This window comes from Schistocerca americana, chromosome X (genome assembly GCF_021461395.2).
Source record: "Schistocerca americana isolate TAMUIC-IGC-003095 chromosome X, iqSchAmer2.1, whole genome shotgun sequence".
NCBI lineage: Eukaryota > Metazoa > Arthropoda > Insecta > Orthoptera > Acrididae > Schistocerca > Schistocerca americana.
The window spans coordinates 134,968,337-134,996,296 of NC_060130.1; the positions used below are offsets into that span (position 1 = coordinate 134,968,337).

Here is a 27,960-nt window from a genome sequence, read left to right on the forward strand (position 1 = left end):
ATATCTTTCTAGGCTCTATGAAATGCACAAAACAGATGAAGAACAGTTACGGAGCTGAGAGAGAATACCAGACTTTAATTTAATAGCTGTTAACTACCATCCAAAGTTTGGTTTTGCAACATGTCATGCATTGTATAACAACTTGCCAACCACTGTCGGTAAACTCTGAAAATGAATTTCACTGCTACATAGATAATTGAAAATTTGACCCTAGTCATGTGTACAAACCCCCAGACACTAACTGACCTAATCCTTCTCTACACCTCAGCAACATCCAACTTTATTTCTTGGTGACTTCAACAGCCATCATCATATCTGGAGTTACAACACGAATGACATCGAAACTTCCTGTCAGATCAAAACTGTGTGCTGGATTGAGACCTGAACTCAGTCAGGTTCAAGTCTCGGTCCGGCATGATGTTTCTGTCTGCACAGAAGTTTCATATCAGCACACACTCCACTGCAGAGTGAAAAATTCATTCTGGAAACACCTCGCAGGGCCTCCACAATATCCTTTCTTCCAGAAGTGCTAGTACTGCAAGTTTCACAGGATAACTTCTGTGAAGTTTAGAAGGTAGGATATGAGGTACTAGCTGAGTAAAGCTGTGAGGATGGGTCACGAGTCATGCCTAGGTAGGTCAGTTGGTAGAGCACTTGCCCACGAAAAGCAAAGTTTCCGAGTTCGAGTCTCGATGCAGTACACAGTTTTCACCTGCCAGGAAGTTTCATATTAGCAAACACTCCACTGCAGAGTGAAAAATTCATTCAAGAATGACATTAATGGTGAAGCACTTGACTGGATGGAAACAGAAAATCTGAAATTACTTTATGATGCTAAAGACCTGTCTACTTTCCATTCAGTTCACGGGTCTGGGAATACCGACATTCAGTGGTCAATGATATCCCCCATAGCCAACACAGATCTATTATCTTAGAGGTGGGGATGTCTACATATGTTGTATGATCATTTCCTAAACTGCGATGGAACCTCAACAACACCAACTTGACTGAGTTTGCAAAGCAAACAGAATCCAATACAGTACATCCCTTGTTGGAGTCAATACAGTACATCCCCGGTTGGAATGCAGAAAGTGAGAAATTACAAAGAGAATATGAGAAACATCTGACATGGAACAGTGGAATCCTCAGACTATACCCACTCTCATGAGAGAGCCTGGTCTATCACTAGGAAGCTAGATTCATCAAATCCTGCAGCCGAAAGTTAAAAAACCGTCATCAGTTTGAGTGACTTTGTTAAAAACTGAGTATCCATCTCCGAGTATCAGGAGATGAGCTTCCCTACAGAGGTCCTAAGTCTCCATTCCATTTCGAGAAGAGGAAACCAAGGTTGCAACCAAAAGTTTAAAAATTTGGAAAAGAAACTAGATTTTCTGGAATATACCCAAAATTTCTGGTTCAGTGTGGACCAGATACAGTAAAATGGGTTACCAACTTCTTCTCAAATATCCAACAAACCGGAAACCTGTCACATTTGATGAAGGAAACGCAAGTATTAGCCAAACTGATATCCAATACAGTTTCCACAAAAGTGGAAAATTATTGTCCAACAGCACTTCTAAGTACCACAAGCTCCTCGAGTGTCTGATCAACAATAGAATGTTTGCGTAACTAACAACCACATCCTTACAGAACAAGCAGGATTCAGACCATGCAGAAGATGTAATGACCAGGTGTTCTCTTTCACTAGTTATATTGAAAATGAGTATGAGAAGAGATCAGTAAATGCGGGTATCATTTTGGATCTATCAGCAGCTTATTATACTGTTTGGCAAGAAGGACTTATTTTAAAATTGAGTATTATCCCATATCATAAGCTTGCAGCTTACATGTCACCTAAGCAACAGACTGCAAATTACAAACCAGAAGTCAGATTCAAAGGTGAAGTCTTGACACACTGCAGTATACCAAAATACTACCTACGAACAACACAGGGTACTACTGTCAAGAGCTTTCAACCCGCTTCCCTCAAATTTGGTTTCCTAAGTCAAAATGAGAAATAACAGTCTTTAAAAAAACTTGCTGGTATCTCACGGGGACCTAATGCTCATGTTTTAAGATCCATAGCCTTAGCCCTATCATACTCTGTTGCTGAATACTGCTCTTTGACTTGGTTCAATAGTGTTGACAATCAAGCAATGCAAATAATTATAGATGTATTCAGAGCAAACACACTATAGCTTCCTGTTCTCAGCAGTATCCCACCTCCAGCTCTAAGAAGATCATAAGCTCTGCTGCAGGTCTTGAACAATATTCAGAAGAAACTCAGCTGCTACCCATTCACTGAGATATTTCACAAATGGAACATCAGTGCTTGTGTCCGAAAAAAACTGTCATGGCACACAGCAACCATCCTCATTGGATCCTCTTTCAGGGACAACCATTAATGGGAAATGCAGTGGCGGCAGCCATAAGTAGTCAACAAACATCTAGTTAAGAAACCTTCCATGCAGATACAAGAGTTGGATCTCACCAGATAGCAATAGACGATCACAAATCTGATTCGAACCAGACAAGGCAGATGTAGTTATTTACTGTACAAATGGGGATAGGCTGGTTCTGAAAACTGTGACTTGTGGTGCCTGCTTACAGTCCACCCATCATATTGTTGCTGACTGTCCTCTTCATGCGTACAAAGGAACAATAATGGACATCAACCACGTGTGGGATGTGGGTGATTGAATGGATCAGGGAACTAGATCTGGAGATGTAAGATTGTATGAACGTGTGATTGCGTACATTTGTAAACAAATGTTATTTATATGGATTTATTTTCATCATATGATAAATAAATAAAATGTAAATTTGATAAATAAACTACATGACTAACATTCAACAGTATAAAAGATATGATAACAACTTCTAACATGAATTCATTTGACTTAGTAATGTTGAAAAAATTTCTGCAAAAATTTCAAAGCAGCCAATTCAGTAATTGTGACACAAAATTGCAACTTAAGGAATGTACCAACAATATGATAGACTATGTTGCATTAAAATGTGGTCATGATCATATCCCCAGTCTGGGGAATGTAAATTATGATGCCAGACTTCAGCAGACTAAAATCCAGGCCAGGGGAAATCCTACTGTCAGTGCTCCCAGATACCTAATGGTTTAAAGGGTTTCCCAATATTTTAATACCCACGGATGCGAATAAAGACTGGCAGATTCATATAAGGGACTGGCAGATGTGGCTTGGACAGCATTTTTCTTAACGAAATAAATCTTGGGTGAACAGCCTGGTGTGAGTGTGCAAAGGACACAATATTTCAGCAATTGACCTTGTTGCCATCATCAGGTGTGCTGATGTACTGCCAAGGGATGGCAAGAATGAGGTATATATTAGATTCCCCCTCCCCCTCCCCCTCCCTTGGGCGCTCCCTCGGTCATCCGTGCCCAGGGAGGATTGCCGGCGGCGTTTTGGAGGTTCCACCCCCTGCCCTCGAAGTCAGGACATTCTGGGATATTTTTATCTTCTCCTTAACCTGGGTAATGGCTGGTTCCCCAGCTTGGTTAAGCGAATAGCCGCTGTCATGATTCAGTTCAGGTTTTCTTACTCTGATCTCTATAGCTTCTTTGATGATAGAGTCCCAATATTTGGAAGTCTGTGTTAGGACCTTGATCTTGTCATAATCCATGCCGTGAAGTTCTGACTGGCAATGCTTGGCAATTGAAGACTTATTAGGCTGTCGCAATCTCATGTGCCGCTGGTGTTCATGGCATCAGTCTTCAATGGTGCGAATTGTCTGACCTATGTATTCCTTACCGCATTGGCATGGTATTTTGTAAACCCCTGATTTAGATAAACCAAGGTCGTCCTTAACACTGCCAAGAAGTGCTCTGGTTTTAGTTGGAGGGCAGAAGACAGTTTTTACCTGATATTTGCGTAAAATGTGTCCAACTTTTCCTGATAAGGCCCCACAAAACAGAATGAATGCCACGGCTGTGTTTTCCTCAGGTTCTTCATTAGTTTCCGCCGGTTGTGTTGTGAGTGTCGGACGTAGAGCAGCCCAGATTTGCCTTCCCTTATAACCGTTCGTCAGAAACACGGACTTCAGATGGACCAATTCTTGTTGAAGACTGTCCTTGTCAGAGAGGGCGCGAGATCTGTGTACAAGAGTTTTTAGCATGCCGTTCTTCTGAGCAGGGTGGTGGCAGCTATCCGCGTATAGGTATAAGTTGGTGTGAGTTGTCCTTCTACACATGCTGTGCCCCAACCTGCCGTCATCTCGTCTTTTGACAAGAACGTCCAAGAAGGGGAGCATCTCATCCAATTCTACCTCCATGGTGAACTTGATATTCTTGTGTCTTGAGTTGAGATGTGCGAGAAATTCCATCAGCTTGTCTATTCCATGTGGCCAAATAACAAACATGTCATCCACGTATCTAAAGAAACAGGTAGGTTTTAGTTGTGCTGACTCAAAGGCTTCTTCCTCAAAATGTTCCATGTACATGTTAGGGATGACGGGAGAGAGAGGACTCCCCATAGCAATGCCTTCGGTCTGCTCATAGTAGTCGCTGTCAAATAGAAAATATGTTGACGTTAGAACACGTCTGAATAGATCGGTGGTTCCCCAGCCGATGAGTTCCAGAGATTCAGGTAATGGAACCCTAGTAAACAGGGGAACCACATCAAAGCTCATAAGTATGTCAGATTCCTTAACCGTGAGGTGGTTGATGCATCCCATGAAATCCAAAGAGTTACATATATGGTGCGGGCATGTCCCCATGTGAGGGCTGAGCAGCTCCTTGAGGTACTTCGCGAGAGGATACGTTGGGGAACCAATATTGCTGGCAATAGGACGTAACGGGACGTATTCCTTGAGGACTTTCGGTAAGCCGTACAGCCTCGGAGGAACAGGGGCACTGGGTTGTAACTTCTTTGTGACCTCTTCAGGGAAGCCAGAATCTTTGAGAAGCGCCTAAGTTTTCCTTTTGACCCTCTTGATAGGATTGGTGTCAGTCTTGTGGTATGCGGTGTCATCTAGCAGGTCTCGCATCTTCATGGTATAATCCTGGTGGGACAAGATTATCATAGTGTTACCCTTGTCTGCCAGTAAGACCACTATGTCTGGATCTTCTCTTAGCTTCCGGATGGCCACCCTCTCTTTTGTGAAAATATTCAGTTTCACAGGTCTAGTTCTAGTTATGGCCCTGCAGGTTTCGCAACATACCTCTTCCTCTGCTTCAGGCAGGAGTCGAGCCGCTGTCTGTTCAACTGCACTAATATCAGCGATGGGTGCACCTTTAGGTGTCGGAGTGAAGTTCAATCCTTTCTTGAGAACTGAGACCACGTAATTATCCAGTACTATGTTTGTGAGCTTGATAATGATCTTCCCCCTATCTTCAGAGGGCCATTTCTCAGATATATGTTCGAACTTGGATGTCTGTCCTTGGGTGGACTTCTTTTGGGCACAGTCCACTGTGGTCCGTATGATACCATCAACCCAATCCCAGCTGCAGGAATTGAAGCAGTTGGTGAGATGTAGATGTAGCTGGAGGAGTTCTTTATTGGTGGTGTGCAGACACCACCGAGCGTGGGGAACTCACTCTCGTACCAGAGCTAGGCTGGCACGTTTCTTGATTTTTCAGTCAGCTGCTGAGTTGATGTGGTGCTTTACCTTAGCAAAATTCGGTACCACACGTTCTTCTCGGCACCTCATAAACAGCAAATGAGCTCAGTAGCTGACTTGTCCGTTGACGCAGCTTCTCAACTCTTTTTCATATTGCGCTGTATCTCCTTCCCATAATGGTATGTGATGTGATTCTTCAATTTCTCCAGGCGTATTTGGGTGAACAGCCTGGTGTGAGTGTACAAAGGACACAATATTTCGCCAATCGACCTTGTTGCCATCATCAGGTGTGCTGGTGTATTACCAAGGGACGGCAGGCGTGAGGTATATATCAGATTCCCCCTCCTCCCCCTCCTTCGGGCGCTCCCTCCACTGTCTGTACCGCAGGCGCTCTCTCAGCCATACCCGCCAGGGTTTGACGCCTGGCTTGTGGCCCCGCGTCTGGATGTTCCCTCATAGGTCCACGCCCAGGGAGGTTTGCTGGCGGCGTTTCGGAGGTTCCTCCCCCTGCCCTCGAAGTCAGTACATTCTGGGATATTTCTATCTTCTCCTTAATCTGGGTAATGGCTGGTTCCCCAGCTTGGTTAAGGGAATAGCCGCTGTCATGATTCAGTTCAGGTTTTCTTACTCTGATGTCTATAGCTCCTTTGATGATACAGTCCCAATATTTCGAAGTCTGTGTTAGGACCTTGATCTTGTCATAATCCACGCCATGAAGTTCTGACAGGCAATGCTTGGCAATTGCAGACTTATTAGGCTGTATTTTTCTTGGTTGTTGTGACCTCTACTTATAGGAACAGCAGTTTCAGAATAGATAATCATGTAATAGGAATTATATCTTATGTTGGTTCCAGAACATACTGCAGATGCCTCCTACAAAACTTTGTGCTTTGACAAATACTTCACATTCAGAAAATTGTGAAAACCGTGGATGCAAGACTAGGACCTTTACAAAGGCTTCAAGTGGTTGACATTAGTAAAGAAAGGAGTCACATACAGCAATACACACATTCAACAACCTGCCAGAGCACATTAAATGTCATATGGTGGAGTTTGAGACTGACTTAAAGAACTTCGTGTTGGGCTAATTCTATTCTATTAAAGAGTGTCTTCACAGGAGCTCTAAATTTAATTTTTTAGATTATTTCATTAGCACTGGAGTACAATAGTCTTTTCACTATATTGCATTAAGTTAAAATAAAACGCACATATCTGACTTCTTTCCACATCACAGAAACCACCCCATGTGGTATTCATGGTATATGACTAATGTACTGTATTTACTTAACTACATTTCTTATTGTAATATGTTACTTAAAATAACAAATTACAGTGTTGTATCGACTTAAAATAATTTTACCATTATTTGATCTAGAAAATTTTAATAACTGACATCATTTCATTCTATCTGTTTCTATATTCACATTTCATCCTTTTCTCAAGACAGTTAACAGTAACACCAACCAGCAAGAGTTATTTACCTGACTATGATCGAGTGTATATAGAAGTAAGTCACTCAGAATCATTATTCCAGTTCGACCAACACCCGCTGTGCAATGTACAAGCACGGGAGGGTTGCAGTTATGACCAGCAGGAATTTCACTCACGGTGTGTTGTCGCACAGATGACACTTCCTCCAGGAACCCTAATTAGCAACAATAACATATGCATCACACAATTTAAGTGATATGAAAGAGATTTCAGAATAAAGTGAACATTCGAAAATAGAACACGCCAATGAAACATTTATAAAAGAGAAAAAAACTTTGTAAATTATGACATTTGCAAACTGACGTGACATAAGAACAACACTTAAAACATATGAATTGTTTTTCACAAAGGGTGAATTTTTAATAACTCTGTAAGCTTAATCTGTATAATCCATATTGCATTTTGGGATGGTATGAATATTTATATCAAATACACAATGTTTTAAAAATACAGAAAACACGCAGAGATGGCTAGTGCAGAAGCAAAAACTTGCGGATATATTTTTGCATGCACGCAACAGGTTCTCATTTTGTGATTTCATGTTAACACCAACAATAAGAGTTAGGAGATGCAGCAGTAACTTAGTCCTGATGAGGGTGATGAAAGAAATTGGTGTTGGCCATTTGAGGGAACTATGTCAGGGTTCAGTTGCAGTAATGGGGGAAAACTTTGGAAAATGTAAATAACAAAGGTTACATTACCTTTTGTTCTTACTTATAATGAAATGGGTACTATCACAAAATGCAGGAGGCTCAATACAGATTTAGTTATGATGCATTTTCAGTGCATCTACACTTTTGACTGTGTCATACCAATGAATGGCAATCTGTAATTAAGTAAGTTCAAATTCTGCCACTATTTACGGACTAGCAAATACTCAGCATGTGTTGCGAAGACACTCACAGAAAGAAAGTATTTGTGTTTGTGTTTAAACTGTCTCTACTGAAGCGCTTTTGGATACATAATTGTTGTTAATTTTGCACACATGAATAAATCAGAAGATTTCTGTATGTGTGAACAGGCCACATACATCTCTCCATGTGAGAAACATGGATTTGACAAATTCAGTACACACACTTGTAGCAATTGTCCCTGTACTTTGTTGATGGCATTAAAAATGTGAGCTGCATCAGAAACTGCAGACATCTGAATTCAAACACCATATCCGTCACAGTCATTGGGATGCATGGCAACTGTACATCTTCTTCAGAAATTTTCGACTTAAGCATCATTGTTTCACACTTTTAAAGAGAAGTATTTGCTGTCATCTTCAGTTGATCTTAAAAAAATCTGAGTGGCCATATGCACGAACATTTGTCATTGCATCTTGCGGGTACTCATGCGTGTGCTGTGGATTCTCTGTAAATGTGGTCGATAATACAGGAATTTTTCCCAATTCGTTGGGATTCACATTGCCATCATTAACAAACTGCATCACATAAATGAATATACTCTTCAGAATAGAACTTGGTTTGATTTTATCAAGCACACATATTGACAATGTATTGGTGGAACCATTGTCAATGTTTCTAGTGCTTTCACAAATCATCAATCAATATGACAATAATTCATGACAATGACTTTCTCTTTTGTTTCCTCATGTTTTCATGGATTTCTCCATTTGTTGTTGAAATGAGATCCATCTTCTTTCTTGGGAGGGGGGAGGGGGGAAAAAAAGTCAGATGTTGCAATTGCTGTACAACTGATGAGTTTCAGAGAATCACTCAACATCACCATTTCTGTGATGAAGAATTATTTCATGAGTTAAATTCTTTGTCAACTACAGCAATTGCCACTTCATTAATTGTTCATGCATTTGTCTTGGGTGACATGTGTTTGTAAAGCTCTGACTACAACTTTGTAGTCATCAGCTGGCGTCTGTTCAAGGTCACTTCTGATCAATTGATTAATTCGTTGTGCTGGTTGAATAAAGTTTGTAATACAGTGACAGTTTCTTGTTTTGTGATCATATTAAATCAATAATGTTGATTGATTTTTTCCATCAGTGTTCCCCAGGAAAGAAATTTGAAAAAATATTTGATCTTTGCTGAGCAGCGGTAGTAGAGGTCCTACAGGATCATAAATTTGACCTTGCACTTAGAATGTTGTGTAATTCTTGTGCATGACTTTTGTTGAGGCGAACGATGGCATTTGGAAACATGAACTTGCCAAGAAAGTTCTTGACTGGCTTGTGTTACTTGATTCCAACACTGATAATAGTTCAAGTGGTGAATGTAATTCTGGCAATTTCATTTTTCCACCTGTACAGTACATTCCTGGTGCTTCATTCTTAAATTTGAGGGCACTGCAGTACAAGGTTATTTTTTCCATTTTTCCAATAACCACACTTGGATGAAAACTGTAATAATAATCAGCACTGTAATGGAATGCACCAAGATGTGAGTGTTCACCTGGATTGGTCAGTGCGTACTCGAATGGTATCCATACTTACTTCCTGTTCCTTGACTGTTTCAGACAAACTGGCTAGAGCATTGCATACTTGAGCAGTTTCTAGTCTTTCTTCCTGCTTCCCATGTGTTTCTGATGAATTAGCTTGAGCACCGCATAGTCAAACAGTTTCCAGTCTAGCTTCCCATGGCTCATCAGTTTCTGAATCTCATGATGCCTTTCTCTTATGTGCTTAAAGTGAAGACTGACCAATTGCTTGTTGTTTGGATGGCATTATTGATTTGACAATGAAAGTAATCTTTGTGAGGACTAGCACAAATTCACTTGGAAAACGAATAGAAAATGTGAGTTATAGCTACTATCTAATGTTGACCGGCAATTGGAATTTCACAATTAACACCATTTGTTATGTCAAGCATGAACTAAAATGTGCCATTTGTATTTGACTCAATTCAATTGGGTCTATCTGTCTGTCTCTCTCTCTCTCTCTCTCTCTCTCTCTCTCTCACACACACACACACACACACACACACACACACACTGAAAGTCCACGAACTGCCACTAAACCATATGAAATAAAGAAATTTGTTGAAATGATACACATGCTAATGTACAATGGATTTTGTGTATGTGTGTATGGCAATGCCTCAGTGTTGTAGCAGCTCCACAAATGCACATTGTCTCTGCCTGCAGATGTTAGCAGTGAAGTTAAAGGCTGGCAACAGTGCTGCCAGCTGTCAGGATCTACTCTCACAGACTACTACAATTCAGAAATCTTCACAGGTGTGCACACAACTATAATACCCAAAAATTTTATAGCAGTCAGAAGGAAACATTCATTTTTATATATAAGGGTGTTTCAAAGACTTTGCTTCAAATGTCTAGCGACAATAGATCATATGTTGGGAAGAACTTTTGTTAGAGACAAAAGTTTGCTGATGTTAGCAGGTGGCACTAGGTTTCCTTTAGTCTTCACTGGCTATGGTATGATCAGATTTCACAAATCAAGCAGGATCTACTAATCAGTTGTGCTGGATACTACCTACAACAGTAAACTGATATACACATTTTCAACAAGAAAGCTGCAAGAATGAGATCTCTAAGCAGAGAAAGACATTTTAAAAGCAAAGCAAGAACTTTAATTTTGCTGGGTCTACCCTCCATCATACGGAGCAGATGACTGTGTTACAGGCAACACACAAGGCATACATATGCTGCAGAGTGTCTATGCCCTGCCACCTCTCAGGGGCATAACCAATAAAAATGACACTTAGTGTAACCAGGAAGCATCAACAAACTTTTTGTCTCTAACAACCATGTATGGATGAATACATGTGAATGATTTGATAATAACCGGTGAGCTATCCATGATATCTTCGTCGACTGCACGTGGCAAATAGTGTGCCACTCACATATCCACAGAAGAGACATTTAAAAAGACTGCTGTGAATTGCTATTATAGAGGGTTTCCCATAAGCCAGTAGGTGTTGCCACACATGCCACCACGTGATACCAAATTTGCATCACCTCAATTCCTGCGATTTTGATTGGACTACATGTCTTTTTAAGGTATGGCACTCAGAGCTCTGCCTATGATTATCCTCATATTACTCTCAGATCACACTGAGGTTATGGAAGATAGTGCAGTGTGACCTCACGAACCTAGTATTATGCTATTGCTACCCTGACTGGTCTTGAATATTGTAATCTAAAACCAGTGGAACAGAGGAAGACTGCAGAGAGATTCAAGGATATAAAGTTATGTATGCTTAATACCGTATATATTGTAAATAAATATATTTATGTTTTAATCATTCTATAGTGTTATGATGAGTTCTAGAGCATTCATCTACCTCATTACACTGAAGGACACACAAGGATTTTCTGGCAATGAGTTTGTGGTTAGTGACAACTTGGATCCAAGGAAGAAGTTTTGACATCTCTGCATGCTGAACTAATCAATATTTCTTTTAGTGTCAATGGAAAAAACTGAAATTTTTCTTTTCTACATACAGTGAGGAACAGAAAGGTTCTAGAATTTTTCATTTTTGCATTATTCTTACACTGCCCACAACTGCTACTTCTGGAGGTATCCACTCACTACATTTGTTTAGTTTCAGACCCAACAAATCAAAACCTTGCTGGCCAGCATAACCAGACTGGTGGAAGTACAACAGTCCCAGAGACAAACAGCTGAAGTACAGAATTCTGCTGGCCACCTCCTCCCTACCGCTCTTTTCATGAAAAACAAAGAGGAATGGTCAGAGTCTCCATGCAGCTTGACAAACATTTTGCAGCTTATAAAATCAGAGCTGACCCATGACGTTCTTTCTTTTTTTAACCTTGGGTAGAAGAGCATATTTTTGATTTGTGTAGGAAATTGTTCCCTCAAGTAGAGATCCAAATCCCACCCTATGAGGAAGTTATTGGGAACTTGGGTGAATTATTTGAAGCTCAGATTCATGTAGGTGCCGCTGATTTCAAATGTTTTGTATGTGTTGTCACAGTAGTCACTCTAACAAGGAATAGGTCTCTGAACTCAAGGGCATGGCTATGAACAGTAAATTTAACTGTACTTGTAGAGCTGCTTTTCAAGGTGAAATGTTTCATGCTGGCATTTTTCAGAACCTTGGAGACAACAGAGTACGGGCTGATACACTTAAGGTAATTGAAGCTCAGGAAGTACATGACTTCATTGAATTTGACTTTATTGTGCTTGTTGTTACAACATTTACTCGGGCTAGTTCTAAGTGAGGTCTGCCATGTGTAGCTTGCATTTGACAACAGCTGCCAGTCACTCCCAAGTCTTTGTTCAAGTTTTATATCATGCATAATCACAAACACTGCTTCTTCTGCCAGGCAGAATGCCGACACAGTCACAAGTGAGGACACACATAGCAAGTGTGCCTGCAAATTAAGTGCAATGCAAACCCTGTTCCACTTCAATACAGATGCAAGCACACAAATTACAAAGAAATTCACACAGCATAAAATGTGGCTAATTAAACTACATTCTCTCTGTTTAGACAAATTGCAAAAGGCTCTGTTTCTCACAAAACACGTAAAAGCAATCTTCCAAAAGTCAGAACTGACAGTTGTATTAAGGGAACAAACTGCAAACTATTCATAGCTTCACCATCAATCTGAACCATTCCAGTCAGATACATTGCCTTCAGCCATAACGGTTAATCGAACTACTTACAAGCAATTGGGACACCCTCAGCTCCAAAAATCGTGGCAGCGTCTCATAACCTACAACAGTGAAAGTGTCTCTGATCTTGGGATGTGCATCTCTGCAAGAAAAATATCAAAATATGACTGCATCTGTGCCATTCACAGTAGTTCAGTCATGCTCAAGTCCCAATATTTTTGGCATAGATGCATTTGATTTGTTTGGATTTGATGATTAGGATAATGTGCATGCTATTGATATGTACGTTTCCCATACCAGCATTCATCAACTGTGTGAGAAATATGGACATTTGTTCAATGGTACACTGGGGCATGCAAAGAATTTCCAAGCACACACTATGCTCAAACACAATGTTCAACCAAAGTTTTACTATGTACATCCGGTGACTCATGCCATTCATGATGAAGCTGCTTCTGAATTCAACAGATTAGAACAAATTGGTGTCTTGAAACTTATTTCTGCTAGTCAGTGGGCATCTCCTCTGGTTACCACAAAAAAGCGAATGGGAAAATCAGACTTCATGACAAATTTAAAGCAGCAAAATAGGCATGCAGGGGCAAACTAGGTTTCACAATGAGCAAATTCAAAAACATTACATTCAAGGCACAAATTTCCAAAAGCACAAATGACACAATTTTCCAAAAACACAAATGATATGCTGTCTCATGGTAGTAATCACCATTAGCTCCTGCCTTCAAGTTACCATCTTAACAGGGTAATTCAACCGATCATTTTTCATTAAACTGGGACATTATAACTACTAAAGCCTGATTTTTGCTGGGTCCCTTGCAGTAACATGAAGGTTAATAATGGAGCATTGACACAAAGTAGGGCAAGCCATTAAATCTAAAGCAAAATTGCTTCAGACAGTACTGGCACCTTATAACAGTTTGGAGTATTTGTTACCACTTATTCAGATTCCACCTATGCTCGAATTAGGCCTTAAGCTTTTTTCTTTCTGTTATGGAAAAGAAAGTTATAAATAATTATGTTGAAATTTCTAATTTTCATCGCAGTAGATCATTAGAAGCTTTTACACTTAGCCCAACCACTCTCTGCAGTAGAACGGTATTCCACAATATCTGACTTGGAATGGCTTGCTGCACTTTTTTCTAATTTGCTGAACAACCTGAAATGGAGTGGAGCCATGTTGAGAGACAGAGAGAGAGAGAGAGGGAGTGGTAGCATTCTAAAATACGATGAGTTGTGTAGCAGATGTTTACATGGCTTTTACATTTTGTGCAACAACTTTCATTGGAAACAAATGACTTTTGATATTTTTACTAGTGATATGTTTTATCAAATTCATAAAATATTTACAGTTACCTAGAAAGTGACCAACATTCAGAGGACAGCCCTGATCACCCCATTCCACATACTGCAAATGCCACACACCTCTGACTCTACGTGAGCTTGTATGGATGAGCCGCAACTTAGTTGTGACACAGTGGCCTGTCTCTTGTGAAAACTGTTGCCATATCTGAAACTGAACAGATGTGCATAAAATAATGATCATATTTCACAAAAGGCAAATATTAATTAATAGTTTTGGAAATGTGAATATGAATGTGATGACAATTGACCTTATCAATGCGCATATCTGCACTGTTCAAGTGACACGCCTGGGAACCAGAGAAGCTGTGTGTCACAATGTAAAGTTAGTAAGAAAAATAAAACATTCACAAAGCTTAAATATTTGGAAAAAAGAATTACTGAGAAAGGCTTTTCAAAGATTTGTAGCGTAGCAGTAATGATATTGCTAACCCAGTGGACATATAAACATACTTTTACCATGCACATTACTGAATATTTGTGTTAAAGTGCTTCTGCAGTACATTAGGGAGTAAAAAGACAAGAAAGCAACATTTGTCAAAATACTTCTGGTAGTGTCTAATTGGCAGATTAGAAACAGAGTAAAAACAGTTTGCTTTGGGTTGTGTCTCAATGTTACTTTATGTTGTGACAGTGCCACGACATTTACGAGTGCCACCACGTCAGTACGCGCAAACGGCGATAGAGGCGCTCCGCAACTCGGCTGAGCACGGGAGCGCCACCTAGCTACGAACGGCGCCAGCCGCATGTCACGGCACGGCAGTCGAATGACCGATACGGAATTGGTAGCATGTAACCAGCTATTGTTTCTACGTTTGTATATCCACGCAATTTATTAGTGATTAAAGGTTATAACACTTTTTGGTGATGAGGATGGTATATTTTTGTTCCTGCGTTGTGGATTTGTGTGTTCGTGTCGGGGCAGACATGGAACAGCTTATGCAAGTGCTCATTGAACAACAAACACAGCTGACAGCTGCTATTCAGGCGTTGTTGACGTCGCTTACTCATTGTCTGTCTTCCTCTTCTCCGCCTCCGTTCCCTCCTTACGACGAGGCAGCTGAAGACTGGGAGGATTATGAGAAGTGTTTGCGGCAACACTTCTTGGCTTTCGGCGTTGTCGACGCTCCTATGTGTAAGTCGTTATTTCTATCTTGGATTTCCCCACGGTTCTATCAGCTGCTATCTCAGTTAGCCCTGCTGCGGGAACCTGCCTCTCTGTCCTTCCAAGAAATGTGTGACTTATTGTCTACCTATTACCAAAAAAACACCCATGTCGTTGCCGCCCGCGTGGCATTCTACTGGTGTCATAAACAGCCCCATCAATCTTACCGGGCTTGGGCGACGGAACTACACGGTCTGAGTAGGAAATGTCAGTTTGTCACGGACACTCATCATGAGTCTTATGCTGATTCAATGGTTAGGGATGCTATTCTACGGCTTGCTCCTGATAAAGAAGTTCGGCAACGTGCCTTACAACTGCCAAACCCGTCGTTGTCGGAAGTTCTAAGCATCGCTCAATCTTTTGAAGTGTCTCACGCTGCTGGTGCGCAAATAGACGCGTGGTGTGATGTAGGCGCTATACCGACCACTTTCGACATGGACAATTTCCCAGGGGACCGAGACTTCGGTCGGGCACACAGTTTTCATCTGCCAGGAAGTTTCATATCAGCGCACACTCCGCTGCAGAGTGAAAATCTCATTCTGGAAACATCCCCCAGGCTGCGGCTAAGCCATGTCTCCACAATATCCTTTCTTTTAGGAGTGCTAGTTCTGCATGGTTCGCAGGAGAGCTTCTGTAAAGTTTGGAAGGTAGGAGACGAGGTACTGGGAGAAGTAAGGCTGTGAGTACCGGGCGTGAGTCGTGCTTCGGTAGCTCAGTTGGTAGAGCACTTGCCCGCGAAAGGCAAAGGTCCGAGTTCGAGTCTCGGTCGGGCACACAGTTTTAATGTGCCAGGAAGTTTCATATCAGCGCACACTCCGCTGCAGAGTGTTCCCCCATTGTCTGGGCTTTGACCCATGGGTTGTTGGAGAAATTTCAGTTTTGCATTACAGCAGTAAATGGAGTCCACCCACTTCTCCATGATACCTTTGTAATGGTCTACCATAAAACTGTTTATGGTATTCAGGAACTGTTTCCATGCTACTTGTTTACTCTCCTTTATAGCTGCCCAAAGGCTGCAAGTAAGGTTTCTACTGTTGGTTGCTATTTGAACCAATATAGAGATACCTGCCTGCAGCAGAGAAGCACTCTTTATTCCGTCACGGAATAGACTGTCTTCAAAATTGGTCGGAAGACTGCAGAAGGGATGCTTCAGCAGAATGGTCGATAGTCTTTGTGACACCATCAACACAATCCCAATTGTTGTCATGGGAGTTTGAACACAGTGAGTTAGCCAAACAGTGTCCAGTTCAACTTACTGAGCACCCATCATGGCAAGTTGCTTTCAGGTATTGTTCTGTCTGGCAGTTGAATTCCGGTCAGGAAGCGACCATTAGAATGAAAAATCAAGAACTACCTTGTACAACATACAGTTATCTAGCTGTTTTATTACTGACTTATCGATTTTGGTTGATTTCAAGCCATCCATAAGTCATAAAATCTACATAACAGTGTATTTCAAAACTCCAATGCTTACATATTTTGAAAAGTTCTACTACAGTATAATGTGTTATATCCAACATGATAGATACAAGTCCTCTACTCTCCCCCCTACAACCAACATACAAGCAGTTGCTGCCACACAATGCATTCAGATGTAAATATCAAAGTGCACGTAAATGTTTACAGAGGTCATGTTGGGTATATCATGTTATACTTTAGTCGAACTTTTCAGAATGTGTAGCATTGCAGTTGAGGAATACAGTATTTTTGTATGGCCCATGGATGGTCTGAAATTGACCAAAGTTGATAGTCAATAACAAAATAACTAGTACAACTGTGTATTGTACAATATAATTGCTAAAAACTGTCCAACATCATCCACATGAAACATTTTAGAATGAAAGTTGTTGACAACTTTCCAATGTGCAGTGTGTGCAAGGGCTGGGGAGAACATTGAAATATCAGTGACAGAGAACAATTCCAGCAGCAGTGGTGAAGTGTGTGCCACCATTACTAAGTAAATATAATTTGGATGTATGAGTATAATTAGTTTCAATTGTGTATTTTTTTTTATAACATAACAATGCAAAGTAGCACCTATGTGGGCAACAACTATATTTACGATCAAACCATTTAAGTTAAAGAAAAACTATGAACAGTATTAGAAAGCTACATCATGTTGTCTGCGGAACAACTAATAAGTACACTCCTGGAAATGGAAAAAAGAACACATTGACACCGGTGTGTCAGACCCACCATACTTGCTCCGGACACTGCGAGAGGGCTGTACAAGCAATGATCACACGCACGGCACAGCGGACACACCAGGAACCGCGGTGTTGGCCGTCGAATGGCGCTAGCTGCGCAGCATTTGTGCACCGCCGCCGTCAATGTCAGCCAGTTTGCCGTGGCATACGGAGCTCCATCGCAGTCTTTAACACTGGTAGCATGCCGCGACAGCGTGGATGTGAACCGTATGTGCAGTTGACGGACTTTGAGCGAGGGCGTATAGTGGGCATGCGGGAGGCCGGGTGGACGTACCGCCGAATTGCTCGACACGTGGGGCGTGAGGTCTCCACAGTACATCGATGTTGTCGCCAGTGGTCGGCGGAAGGTGCACGTGCCCGTCGACCTGGGACCGGACCGCAGCGATGCACGGATGCACGCCAAGACCGTAGGATCCTACGCAGTGCCGTAGGGGACCGCACCGCCACTTCCCAGAAAATTAGGGACACTGTTGCTCCTGGGGTATCGGCGAGGACCATTCGCAACCGTCTCCATGAAGCTGGGCTAGGGTCCCGCACACCGTTAGGCCGTCTTCCGCTCACGCCCCAACATCGTGCAGCCCGCCTCCAGTGGTGTCGCGACAGGCGTGAATGGAGGGACGAATGGAGACGTGTCGTCTTCAGCGATGAGAGTCGCTTCTGCCTTGGTGCCAATGATGGTCGTATGCGTGTTTGGCGCCGTGCAGGTGAGCGCCACAATCAGGACTGCATACGACCGAGGCACACAGGGCCAACACCCGGCATCATGGTGTGGGGAGCGATCTCCTACACTGGCCGTACACCACTGGTGATCATCGAGGGGACACTGAATAGTGCACGATACATCCAAACCGTCATCGAACCCATCGTTCTACCATTCCTAGACCGGCAAGGGAACTTGCTGTTCCAACAGGACAATGCACGTCCGCATGTATTCCGTGCTACCCAACGTGCTCTAGAAGGTGTAAGTCAACTACCCTGGCCAGCAAGATCTCCGGATCTGTCCCCCATTGAGCATGTTTGGGACTGGATGAAGCGTCGTCTCACGCAGTCTGCACGTCCAGCACGAACGCTGGTCCAACTGAGGCGCCAGGTGGAAATGGCATGGCAAGCCGTTCCACAGGACTACATCCAGCATCTTTACGATCGTCTCCATGGGAGAATAGCAGCCTGCATTGCTGCGAAAGGTGGATATACATTGTACTAGTGCCGACATTGTGCATGCTCTGTTGCCTGTGTCTATGTGCGTGTGGTTCTGTCAGTGTGATCATGTGATGTATCTGACCCCAGGAATGTGTCAATAAAGTTTCCCCTTCCTGGGACAATGAATTCACGGTGTTCTTATTTCAATTTCCAGGAGTGTATATAGACAACACAGTAAATTAAATTAGTTTTTTAGAAACAAGAGACATAAATACTAATACTATATGCCAAGACAAATCATCCACTGAGGAACAGGTAAGGTTTTACACTGATGATTGTGATAAGATTTGATTGTATGGTTATTGTATGAAAAGTTGGATGTTAGTATTATAAGACATTTAAAAAACACAGTGTAGAAATAGCAGGCATAAATAAATTAAGAGTCTTGACTAATGTGTGTCAATCCCAAAGATGTAACAACCTTTTTACTAAAAAAAGAGAAGAAAGTGATCTGTTTAACAATTTATGAAAGAAATGAGAGAACAAATGTGGTTGGCCATATATGGACTTTTGACTAGATTAGTTGGTCACGTGACACAGTGAGCTGAGAGCATGGATAAGTTTTTTCGAGGCCTTTTGTATGTGTGCCAAGTACGACATTTTTGGGAGTTAATGATTTAGCTTTTAAATTCATAGAGTTTTGAATGCTTTTATTTGGAGGTTGAGATATCAGCAACCATTTCTTTTTTTTCCACAACATAACATTTTATATTCGGATACATTATTTGTGTGCACACTGCTAGACATGGGACCAATTTAAATTGTTCTTGGTATGAAATTATCAAATCAATTCCAGCTATTTCATGATATCGTAAGATCTCACTTATTTCATTTCATATCTTTGCACTGATGTATCCTGTTTTGAGGCAGCACTCAAAATAAACTGATCTATCGCGAATACACCAACTGTGTTTAGTTGTTTCCTCTAATCCATCGCAGTTCATTTTAAAGTGCATACTAATCATCTTGTACACTGCAATTTTGAGGGGTTTCTGCCTCAACTGACTTGACTACCTTGTAAACAAGATACAAAATATAATTCTTCAGGCTTTTCTGGCAATCTGTTGACATTGTAAGGTGTATTCTGCTGGATATCAGCATCATTCTTGCACGATATTTTGAAAACATGACTTGTTAACTTCATCACTGAGTAAAATGGATCCAGTACTTTTATGTACATTCTTCCCCCTCCATGGTAGGTTCCAGGTATTCTGCCTGCAGTCCGCCCCCATTAGCAATGTCCTTAGGTGCTCCCTCTTTGGGCCGGAGCACTTGTGTGGGCTGGCATTCCATTTTCAGTCCACCGCTGCAACAAGTGTTCTCTCTGCAGTCTGCTCCCACTAGAAATGTTCTTAGGCATTCCCTCTTTGGTCTGGTGTGCCAGGCCAAGTGCCAGTGTTTTGGCTTCATCCCATGCACCTGTCTGTGCGCTGGCGTTCTGTTTGTAGTCTACTCCTGCTAGAAGTGCCCTGCAACGTTTCATCTTCAGTCTGGTGAGCTGGTGCTCTGGGGGTTAGTTTCCCTTGTCCACACCCTCAGTTCTACTATTTGTGGAGTTCTGCTGCTGCCCACATTGCAATGCCAGCAACTCTAGTGCAAGATCACAGGCTCTACTGAGTTGGTACCCCATGTCACAGTTCATGAGGTTTTCCATCATCTTTATCTCTACGGACTCTCTTATGACACTGTCCCAGTATCTGGAGGTTTGCACAAGAACCCTGGTTTCATCACAGTTCATGGAATGATTTGAGTTCCAGACACTGCTCAGCAATGGCTGATATAGTTGCGTGTATCAGTTGTGTGAGCCCCTGATGTTCTTTGCAACGGATGTCCACTGTCCTAAGTGTTTAGCCAATGTACGACATGGCACATTAGCGAAGTGTATTATAAATTGCTGTTTTTTGTGGTCTGAGATTGTCTTTCACATTTCCCAGTAGCCCTCTTATTTTGGTAGGTGGACACAACACACACTTGATGTCGTGCTTCCTGAGAATTCTGCTGATTTTGGCAGACATAGATCCCAATTAAGGCAGGTTCACCACAGTTTTTGCCTCAGCTTGGTCTTCTAGATCGTATGGCGGAGGGGCTTGTTGAAGGGCCTTCTGAAACTGTCTGGCTGTGTATACATTCTCGCAGAACACTGATCGTAGATGCTCTGTTTCTACTGCCAAACTATATAGGTCTTATAAGGTGTGTGCCCTGTGGATCAATGTCTTCAGAATTCTGCTCTTCTGCACTGGGTGGTGACAGCTGCTGGCTTGCAGGTACATATCAGTATATGTAGGTTTGAGATACACACAGTGGCCAAATGAGCCATCTGGTCTTCTTTTGACAAGTACATCCAGAAACAGCAACTGGCCATCCTTTCTGGTTCCAGGGTGAACTTATATATGGGTGGCACGAGTTTAGTTGTTCCAGAAACTCATTGAGCCTACCCCTACCATGAGACCAGATCACAAAGGTGTCATTCACATATCTGAAAAAGCATGTGGGTTTGTATCAAGCCATCTCTAATGCCTCTCTTCAAATCTGTCCATGAACATACTGGCAAAACTGGAGACAGAGGGGGCTGTCCATGGCTAAACGTTCTGTCTGCTCATAATATTGACCTGCATACAGAAAATAAGCTGAGATCAGTATATGCTTGAACAAGTCCAACAGAGCCTCATCAAATATCTCTGCAATTAGTTCCAATGAGTCTTCCAGTGGCACCCTAGTGAACGGGGATACCATAAGAAAACTAATCATGATATTAGATTTTGTGATATGTACTTGCTTGATGTGCCATTGTTACTGACAATTGGTATGCCCTCTTTCTGTACTTTCAGCAGCCCATGTGGTCTATGTGGAACTGGCATTCTCAATCATAGTTGTTTAGTGACCATGTCAGGTATACCGGTTTCCTTCATGAGAGCCCTGGTCTTGTCCACTTTGCCTACAGGGTAACATTCCAAAGGTCTGTATGCTGGGTCCTTCAGAAGTTAACGCACTTTCTCATCATAATCAGCCTGCTACAAAATGACTGTATATTTCCCTTTGTCTGCTGGCAACATCACGATGTTGCTATCTTCCCGGAGCCCCTTGAATGTTTAATTTTGGAGGCTTTGTCTTGGTGAGTGTCCTGCAGGTCTCCCAGAAAATTTCTTCTGTCACATTTGGTGGGTTGAAGTGTGTTGGCTACTTGCTCTACTGCACTGATGAAACCTGAAATTGGTAGATTTCTAGACATCCCAAAAGCTGAGACCCCTGCTAAATACACTGAAAATGGTGTCATCGAATTGCTTGCCACTTAGGTTAATAACAGTGAGTGTCGTCCATCTGCTGTGTTTTATTACTCTTGCAGTCAAACTTCGCCAACTGGCATGCTGAGGTAGCCTTCCTGCCGCACTCAGCTAGAGACCAAGAGGTACTGTCTACTTTGTCCCAATCTTCAGCTGCTAAGGAGGCTGCTATGTGCAGGTGAAGATGTGAAAGCTCCCTGGCTACCACATCTAGACTGTGGTGCATGTCTCAAATCCTGTCTTTCACAAGTGCCATGCTCACCTGATGTTTCATCTTGCTTGCCGCTCAGGAGTGGTGAAAACTGGTACTAAATCTCCATCTTAACATCTCAGCAGGAAACTGAGAGAACTCAACATTCTCCCTTTCCTCTGTTAAAGCTAATCCAGTTTCTATGTAATTCATCAAGACTTTCCTGGTAATCTGTTGACATCTTGAAGTGTTAGTTATTCTACTGGATATGAGCATCGTTCTTACATGATATTTCGACAAAGTGACTGTTATCTCCATCAGGTTCTACCTGTGACTGCTCGTCGAGTGGAACAGGTCCAGTGCTTATATGTACATTCTTCCCCCTCCATTGTAGGTTCCAGGTATTCCCTACATGTTTCGCTCCTGCTAGCAGCATCCTTATGTGTTCCCTCTCCAGTCTGAAGCATCTGACTGTGGTTGGCATTAAGTTTCCGGTCTGCTGTGGTTCCAAGTGTTCCATTTGTGGTCTCCTTCCACTAGAAATGTTTTCATGCATTTCCTCTTTGCTCCAGTGTGCCAGGCTGAGTGCCGGTATATCGTCTTTGGTCCCGTACACCCGTCTCTGTGCTGGCATTACAGTTTTGGTTCAGTATGGTTCCAGGTGTTCACTTTGTGTGGTCCACTCCCACTAGAAGTGTCGGAACGCCTGAAACCTACCACTGAGAGGGAAGAACGGATTACTCACAGAAAGGTACTGAAACAAACTGAGGAGTAAGGAACTACAGAACACATCTTGAGGCACCAAGGTATCATCAATTTGACATTGGAGTAAACAGAGAGAGAGAGAGAGAGAGAGAGAGAGAGAGAGCGAGCGAGCAGGGGGGAGGGGGGGGGGGGGGGACCAAGGGTTGATTACAGTACACAGGTTCCAGGTTCAATTGGATACAGGTTGCAGTAATTATATAGAAAGGAAGAGGCTTGTACAGGAGAAACTACTCTGGAGAGTTGTGTCAAACCAGCCCACCAACAATGTAGGTACCACTAAATTTCAGTTTTTAAAAATCTGTAAATACATAGCCTGTGGAAGGCCACTGCAATACAACCAAAATGTTAGTATTTTTAGAATTTTAAATATTTTACAAGAGTGTATGCCCTGAGAAAGATCACTGCTACAAAGTTGAAACATTAGTTATTTTCGTATTTCAAGTATTTTATAAGATGATGTGGTAGTACACACAGTGGGGTTTTAATGAGGTTGACATCAGCAGTGGAAGCCTATGTAGTTATGTGAATACATAATTTATGTGGCTCTAAAAGTATGTGTAGTTTTCTTCAAAATTATCTAGGGACCACTGTGCTTCCTGTCCTCTTTGACACAGCCTAAGATCCTGATTTTATCCAATTTGTGCTATATTACATTGCTTTAAAACTTAAAGACAAGAACATGAAAACTTCAAAACCATGCAGCATATACCTCATCAATCTCCAGGCAGCGGTCATTGATGCCTGGACAGTATGGAGCAGTTCCGTCTTCTTGTGTCACTGTTAACTGCACTATGAGGTGCACGTCTGCTTCCCACACCATCTGCCAGAAACTGCTGACTGTAGCAGGTAGTGGCCCCTGAGCTGCAATATAGAATCTTTGATGGCTGCCCACTGTTGCCTAGAAAAAACAAAAAGAAGAGAAAAGGAAACAAGACAAAGGCAGAAAATAACAGAAAAAACAAATGGTAAAATAAAAATAATCATGCTTCTTTGTAACAGCTCAGTGTCAAGTTAGGATCTGTTAAGACATAACAATGAAATTAGGTGCATTCTGCAAACATTTCTTTCTGGAATGTTTGTGTACACAATGTTTCTTTGACCATCTTTATAACTAATTTAGAAATATGAAATGTTTTGAAAATTCGAGAAAATATATGAATGTTAATGCGACTTGAACTTTAATACACTGACTCTCTCCTGCCCCTATAACAAGAATGTAATATTGGGAATCAGGAAGGAGCTATTCTGATGACTTGGTGCTGCTTCAGTAGTATCCAGTGGTGACTGTGATGTATCACTGCATTCTGTGCTGCCCCCAGAAGTATTTATGGCTGCACAGGATAGGGCAGCCTTGCAAACATAACCTGTCCTTATGCGGACTACTGCTGGTGGCTATTATAGTGAAAGCTTGTAACCATCATCATGGTTTACGTTGGTAGGCTGCTTGACTATCATCTCTCATATCTTCCATTTGAAGTTAAGTGGCTACCCACATAGCATGCACGCTTCCTCAAACTGTACATGTTTACTGCATTTCAATTGGTGTTTAATCACTACTGATATATTAAGTTGTCTGACCTGTATGTGATGCTCATGCTCTTTTAGCCATATGCTGATGGGTCACACTGTTTCTCTGCTATAAACCAGTTTTCACTCACAGCTGACCTCATAAATTTCAGAATGAGGAACGCATCAAAAGCATCTCTGATGGACCCATCAATTCTCTAATTTTCCAAAGTGTTGCTGATCCTCCACAAATACAGGAGGGGGGAGGGGGGATGCGCGCTTGTTCCACACCTTACTCTCTGTTAAACTTTGTGTGGCGACATCAATTACTGCACAAATTGCCAGTGCAAGAGATAAAAAGTGAACCACTTGTTTAGCAGAGAGTATTTATTTTTTGTTGTCAAATTACCCGCAATGTGATTCCTCGCAGAGGAGTACGGAACTGAGATACTTTTTTTTTGTTTTGCGATAATGACGGAGGCTACAAAGAAATCACCAGAAACTGAAGTTAAAGTGGAAAAATCATGTCTCCAGCTATTCCACAACATGCAGCCACTGATATAAATCAGCAAGAAGTGTACTTCACAACCTGTTTTGATCATGTCAAAATTTCGTCGTTCTGATCTAATCGTCCACTGACGTTCACGCACCTAGAGTACACTTTTCAACAACAAAGAGTGTCTACAAACAATGAGAAGTATGTAATCATGGTTGCATATTGAGCAGGAGCAGTGATAGAAGAAACGGAACACATTCTACTACAACATTCCTACATGTCATTAAAGGAGGCACTTGCATAGCACTACACATTGCCACCAGAGCTTTGGCTGCTCAAATGTTGTGAGCTTTAAATGCTTTAGCTGGTCCGGATCTGCTGCCTGAACAGTCACTAAACTTGCTGTAGCTTCGTATGTTACCAGTTGGCATTTGCACAGTCGTGGCAATACATCAAGATTTGTTGTTGCAGGCACTGGAGGGAGCACCGGCCCTAGCACAGAAACGTGTAAGATGCACCAATGCAGGAGCAAAAAGTGGACCTGTTAGAAGATCAAACCACATGCCTGAACTTGAAGCTATCAGTACAGCAGGGAAAATTCTGATGCCACTATGAGGATACTCCTGAGCAGCAGATAGGGCACTTGAAAGGTGATTAGCATGGATCTGATACAACTGCTGGTATCACAGGCATTGTGAAGATGCAGCTCGCCAGTGCACCATAGACGGACGTTAGAGGATGTCGATGTTTGCCATCAACAGTGTGTCTGCATCCAATGGACAGAAGGCAGCATGCAATCGCAACACTGTTGGCACTGCACTGGTCACAGGGGTTATTGGTGTATGAAAGCATCTCCGGTAAAAATTTCTTTGTAGATTCCACATCTGAAGTGAGTGTTTACCAAAACGGCTGGGTATTGTACCTGCTGCACCGAAATTACATATACACACCACAGCGAATGATTCATACACTGAAACTTATGGTGAACGGAGAATGACATTGGATTTGTGTCTTCAATATGAGCCTTCTTGGACATTTATTGTCACCAATGTTGCTGACCCTAAACTCGGTGTGGATTTATTATCTCATCTGTCACCAGATTTAGTAACCATTATTTAATTGGAGAGAGCCACAGTGTTAATCTATTAACCATGTCATCTGTGCTGGTAAATGAGGAGTCGACTGTACCTGTACAACAGTGTTGAAATCATCTGTGGGTGTCTCACAGGCTCACATGTTGACCACCAATCTTTTTGGCCACATACTTCAGGAATTTCCTGCACTCACTTGTCCAACTGTCACCGACAGGAAATGTCACCACTCGACACTGGACCGAATCTGCATGTCACCTGGCCAACCTGATGCAGCTCGTCTGAAGAGGCTTCTGCCTCAAAGGTCCTGGCAGCACAAGCTGGGCTTGAGGAGCCGTTGAAAGCATGTATTGTGACTAGATCAGGTTGTCCTTGGGCATCGCTACTACACATGGTGTACAGAAGAGAGAGCTCTTGGTGATTATGCAGGGATTTCAGGGCACTCAATGCCTGCAGAACTCCCGATCATTTATTACCCTGTGCCTCATGTGACTGACTGCAACAGCACCATCGTACATGCTCAGACTTTTAGTGTGTTGATATTTTCACAGACAGTTCAGGAGTACGTGAGTCACCTGCAGCGGCTTTTTTGACAGCTACAGGGCTTTTGCACAGCCACTGATAACTCAGACTGTTTTTGGCAAACAAGAGATGCAATTTTTGGTATACGTAGTCTCATCTGCTGGTCTGCACCGCTTCCTGGATGTGTGGCAGCAGTGCAAGATATGCCTTTGCTGACAACCTACAGAGGATTGCAAAGATTTATTGGAATATTAAATTACCACTGGCAACACCTTTCGGGGTGGCAAGCCAGAAGGAACCACTTACTGCACTGCTCTCAGGCAAGCTTACAACCGATAATCTGAAAATAGCTTGGATTTTGGTGAACGAAGTGGCATTTCATAAAATCAAGCAATGTTCGGCACAAGCGGTATGGTGGGCTCACCCATGCATTAGTGCCCAATTGGTGCTAATGGTGGATATGAGCCAAAACGCAATCAGTGCAGCACTGCAACAGAGTATGGGTGATTGATGGTAACCACTCACCATTTACTCGCAGAACCTTATGCCACAGTAGATGAAATGGAGTGCTATTGATCACGAGTTGCTGGCTATCTATGCGGCAAGTAAACATTTTTGATGGATTGTGGAAGGAAAATATTTTACAGTTTTTATTGATCACAAATCACTAATTTGTTGCTTCCAATGTGCAACAGATCATGGGGCTTCGTGGCAGTGTAGACAAGCAGAATATATATCCCATTTTACAACTAATGGGCATAACATTACAGGCAGAAACAACATTGTCACAGACTTCTTGTTACAGAACTGCATCAGCCTACAGGCGGTGTCACGGACTGAGGTAATGACCAAGCAACAAGAGGACACAGAGCTGCACGACTTGCTCCAAAGTGAACACACAATCCTCCAGTTGCGACATATTTCTGTTCCATACTGTGCTATGAGTATCTGGTGCAACACATACTGGGACAAACAACACCAGCGCATTGCCGCTAGTTTTCAGAGCACTGCATAACCTGACCCATCTGGGCAACACAAAGGGTAGTGGAAAGTAAGGTGGTGTGGTTAGGAATCCAAAAGGACTACTGAGCACGGGCACACTTCTGCCTCAATTGCCAGCGAAGTGAAGTCAGCTGACATGCCTTCACACTGACTGTGCATTTTCCAATCCCAAAAGCAAGACTTCCACACACGCATGTGGACATAGTAGGACTATTACCCTATTATGGTGATCACCGTTATCTAGTTACTGTAGTGGATAATTTTATGGGCTGGCCTGAAGTTACTTCCATACCAGACATCTCCACTGAGGAGGTTGCAAGGGCATTGTTGTTTACATGGCTTTTTAAGTTTGGCGTTAGTCATACCATTATAACTGACTGCAGGCATCAGTTCGAGTCACAGCAGTTTAACGAGCTTTTTCAACTGTGTGGCTGCAACCATCTTTGCACCACTAGCTACCATCCCATCAGTAGTGGAACGGTGGAGAGGCTGCATCACATGCTAAAGGTGGCACTGAT

General features: G+C 42.3%; 1 protein-coding gene across 1 annotated transcript in view; it reads right to left on the reverse strand.

The window, feature by feature from the left end:
- LOC124555241 (tyrosine-protein phosphatase non-receptor type 14) overlaps positions 1–27,960 on the reverse strand; it is a 171,277-nt gene that overhangs the window by 13,318 nt on the left and 129,999 nt on the right. The window contains exons 19-21 of the mRNA XM_047129101.1: positions 23,535–23,723; positions 14,012–14,171; positions 7,074–7,237 (exon numbers count right to left, since the gene is read on the reverse strand). Coding sequence (XP_046985057.1) covers positions 7,074–7,237; positions 14,012–14,171; positions 23,535–23,723 — 513 coding nt within the window. The remainder of the gene's footprint in view (positions 1–7,073; positions 7,238–14,011; positions 14,172–23,534; positions 23,724–27,960) is intronic.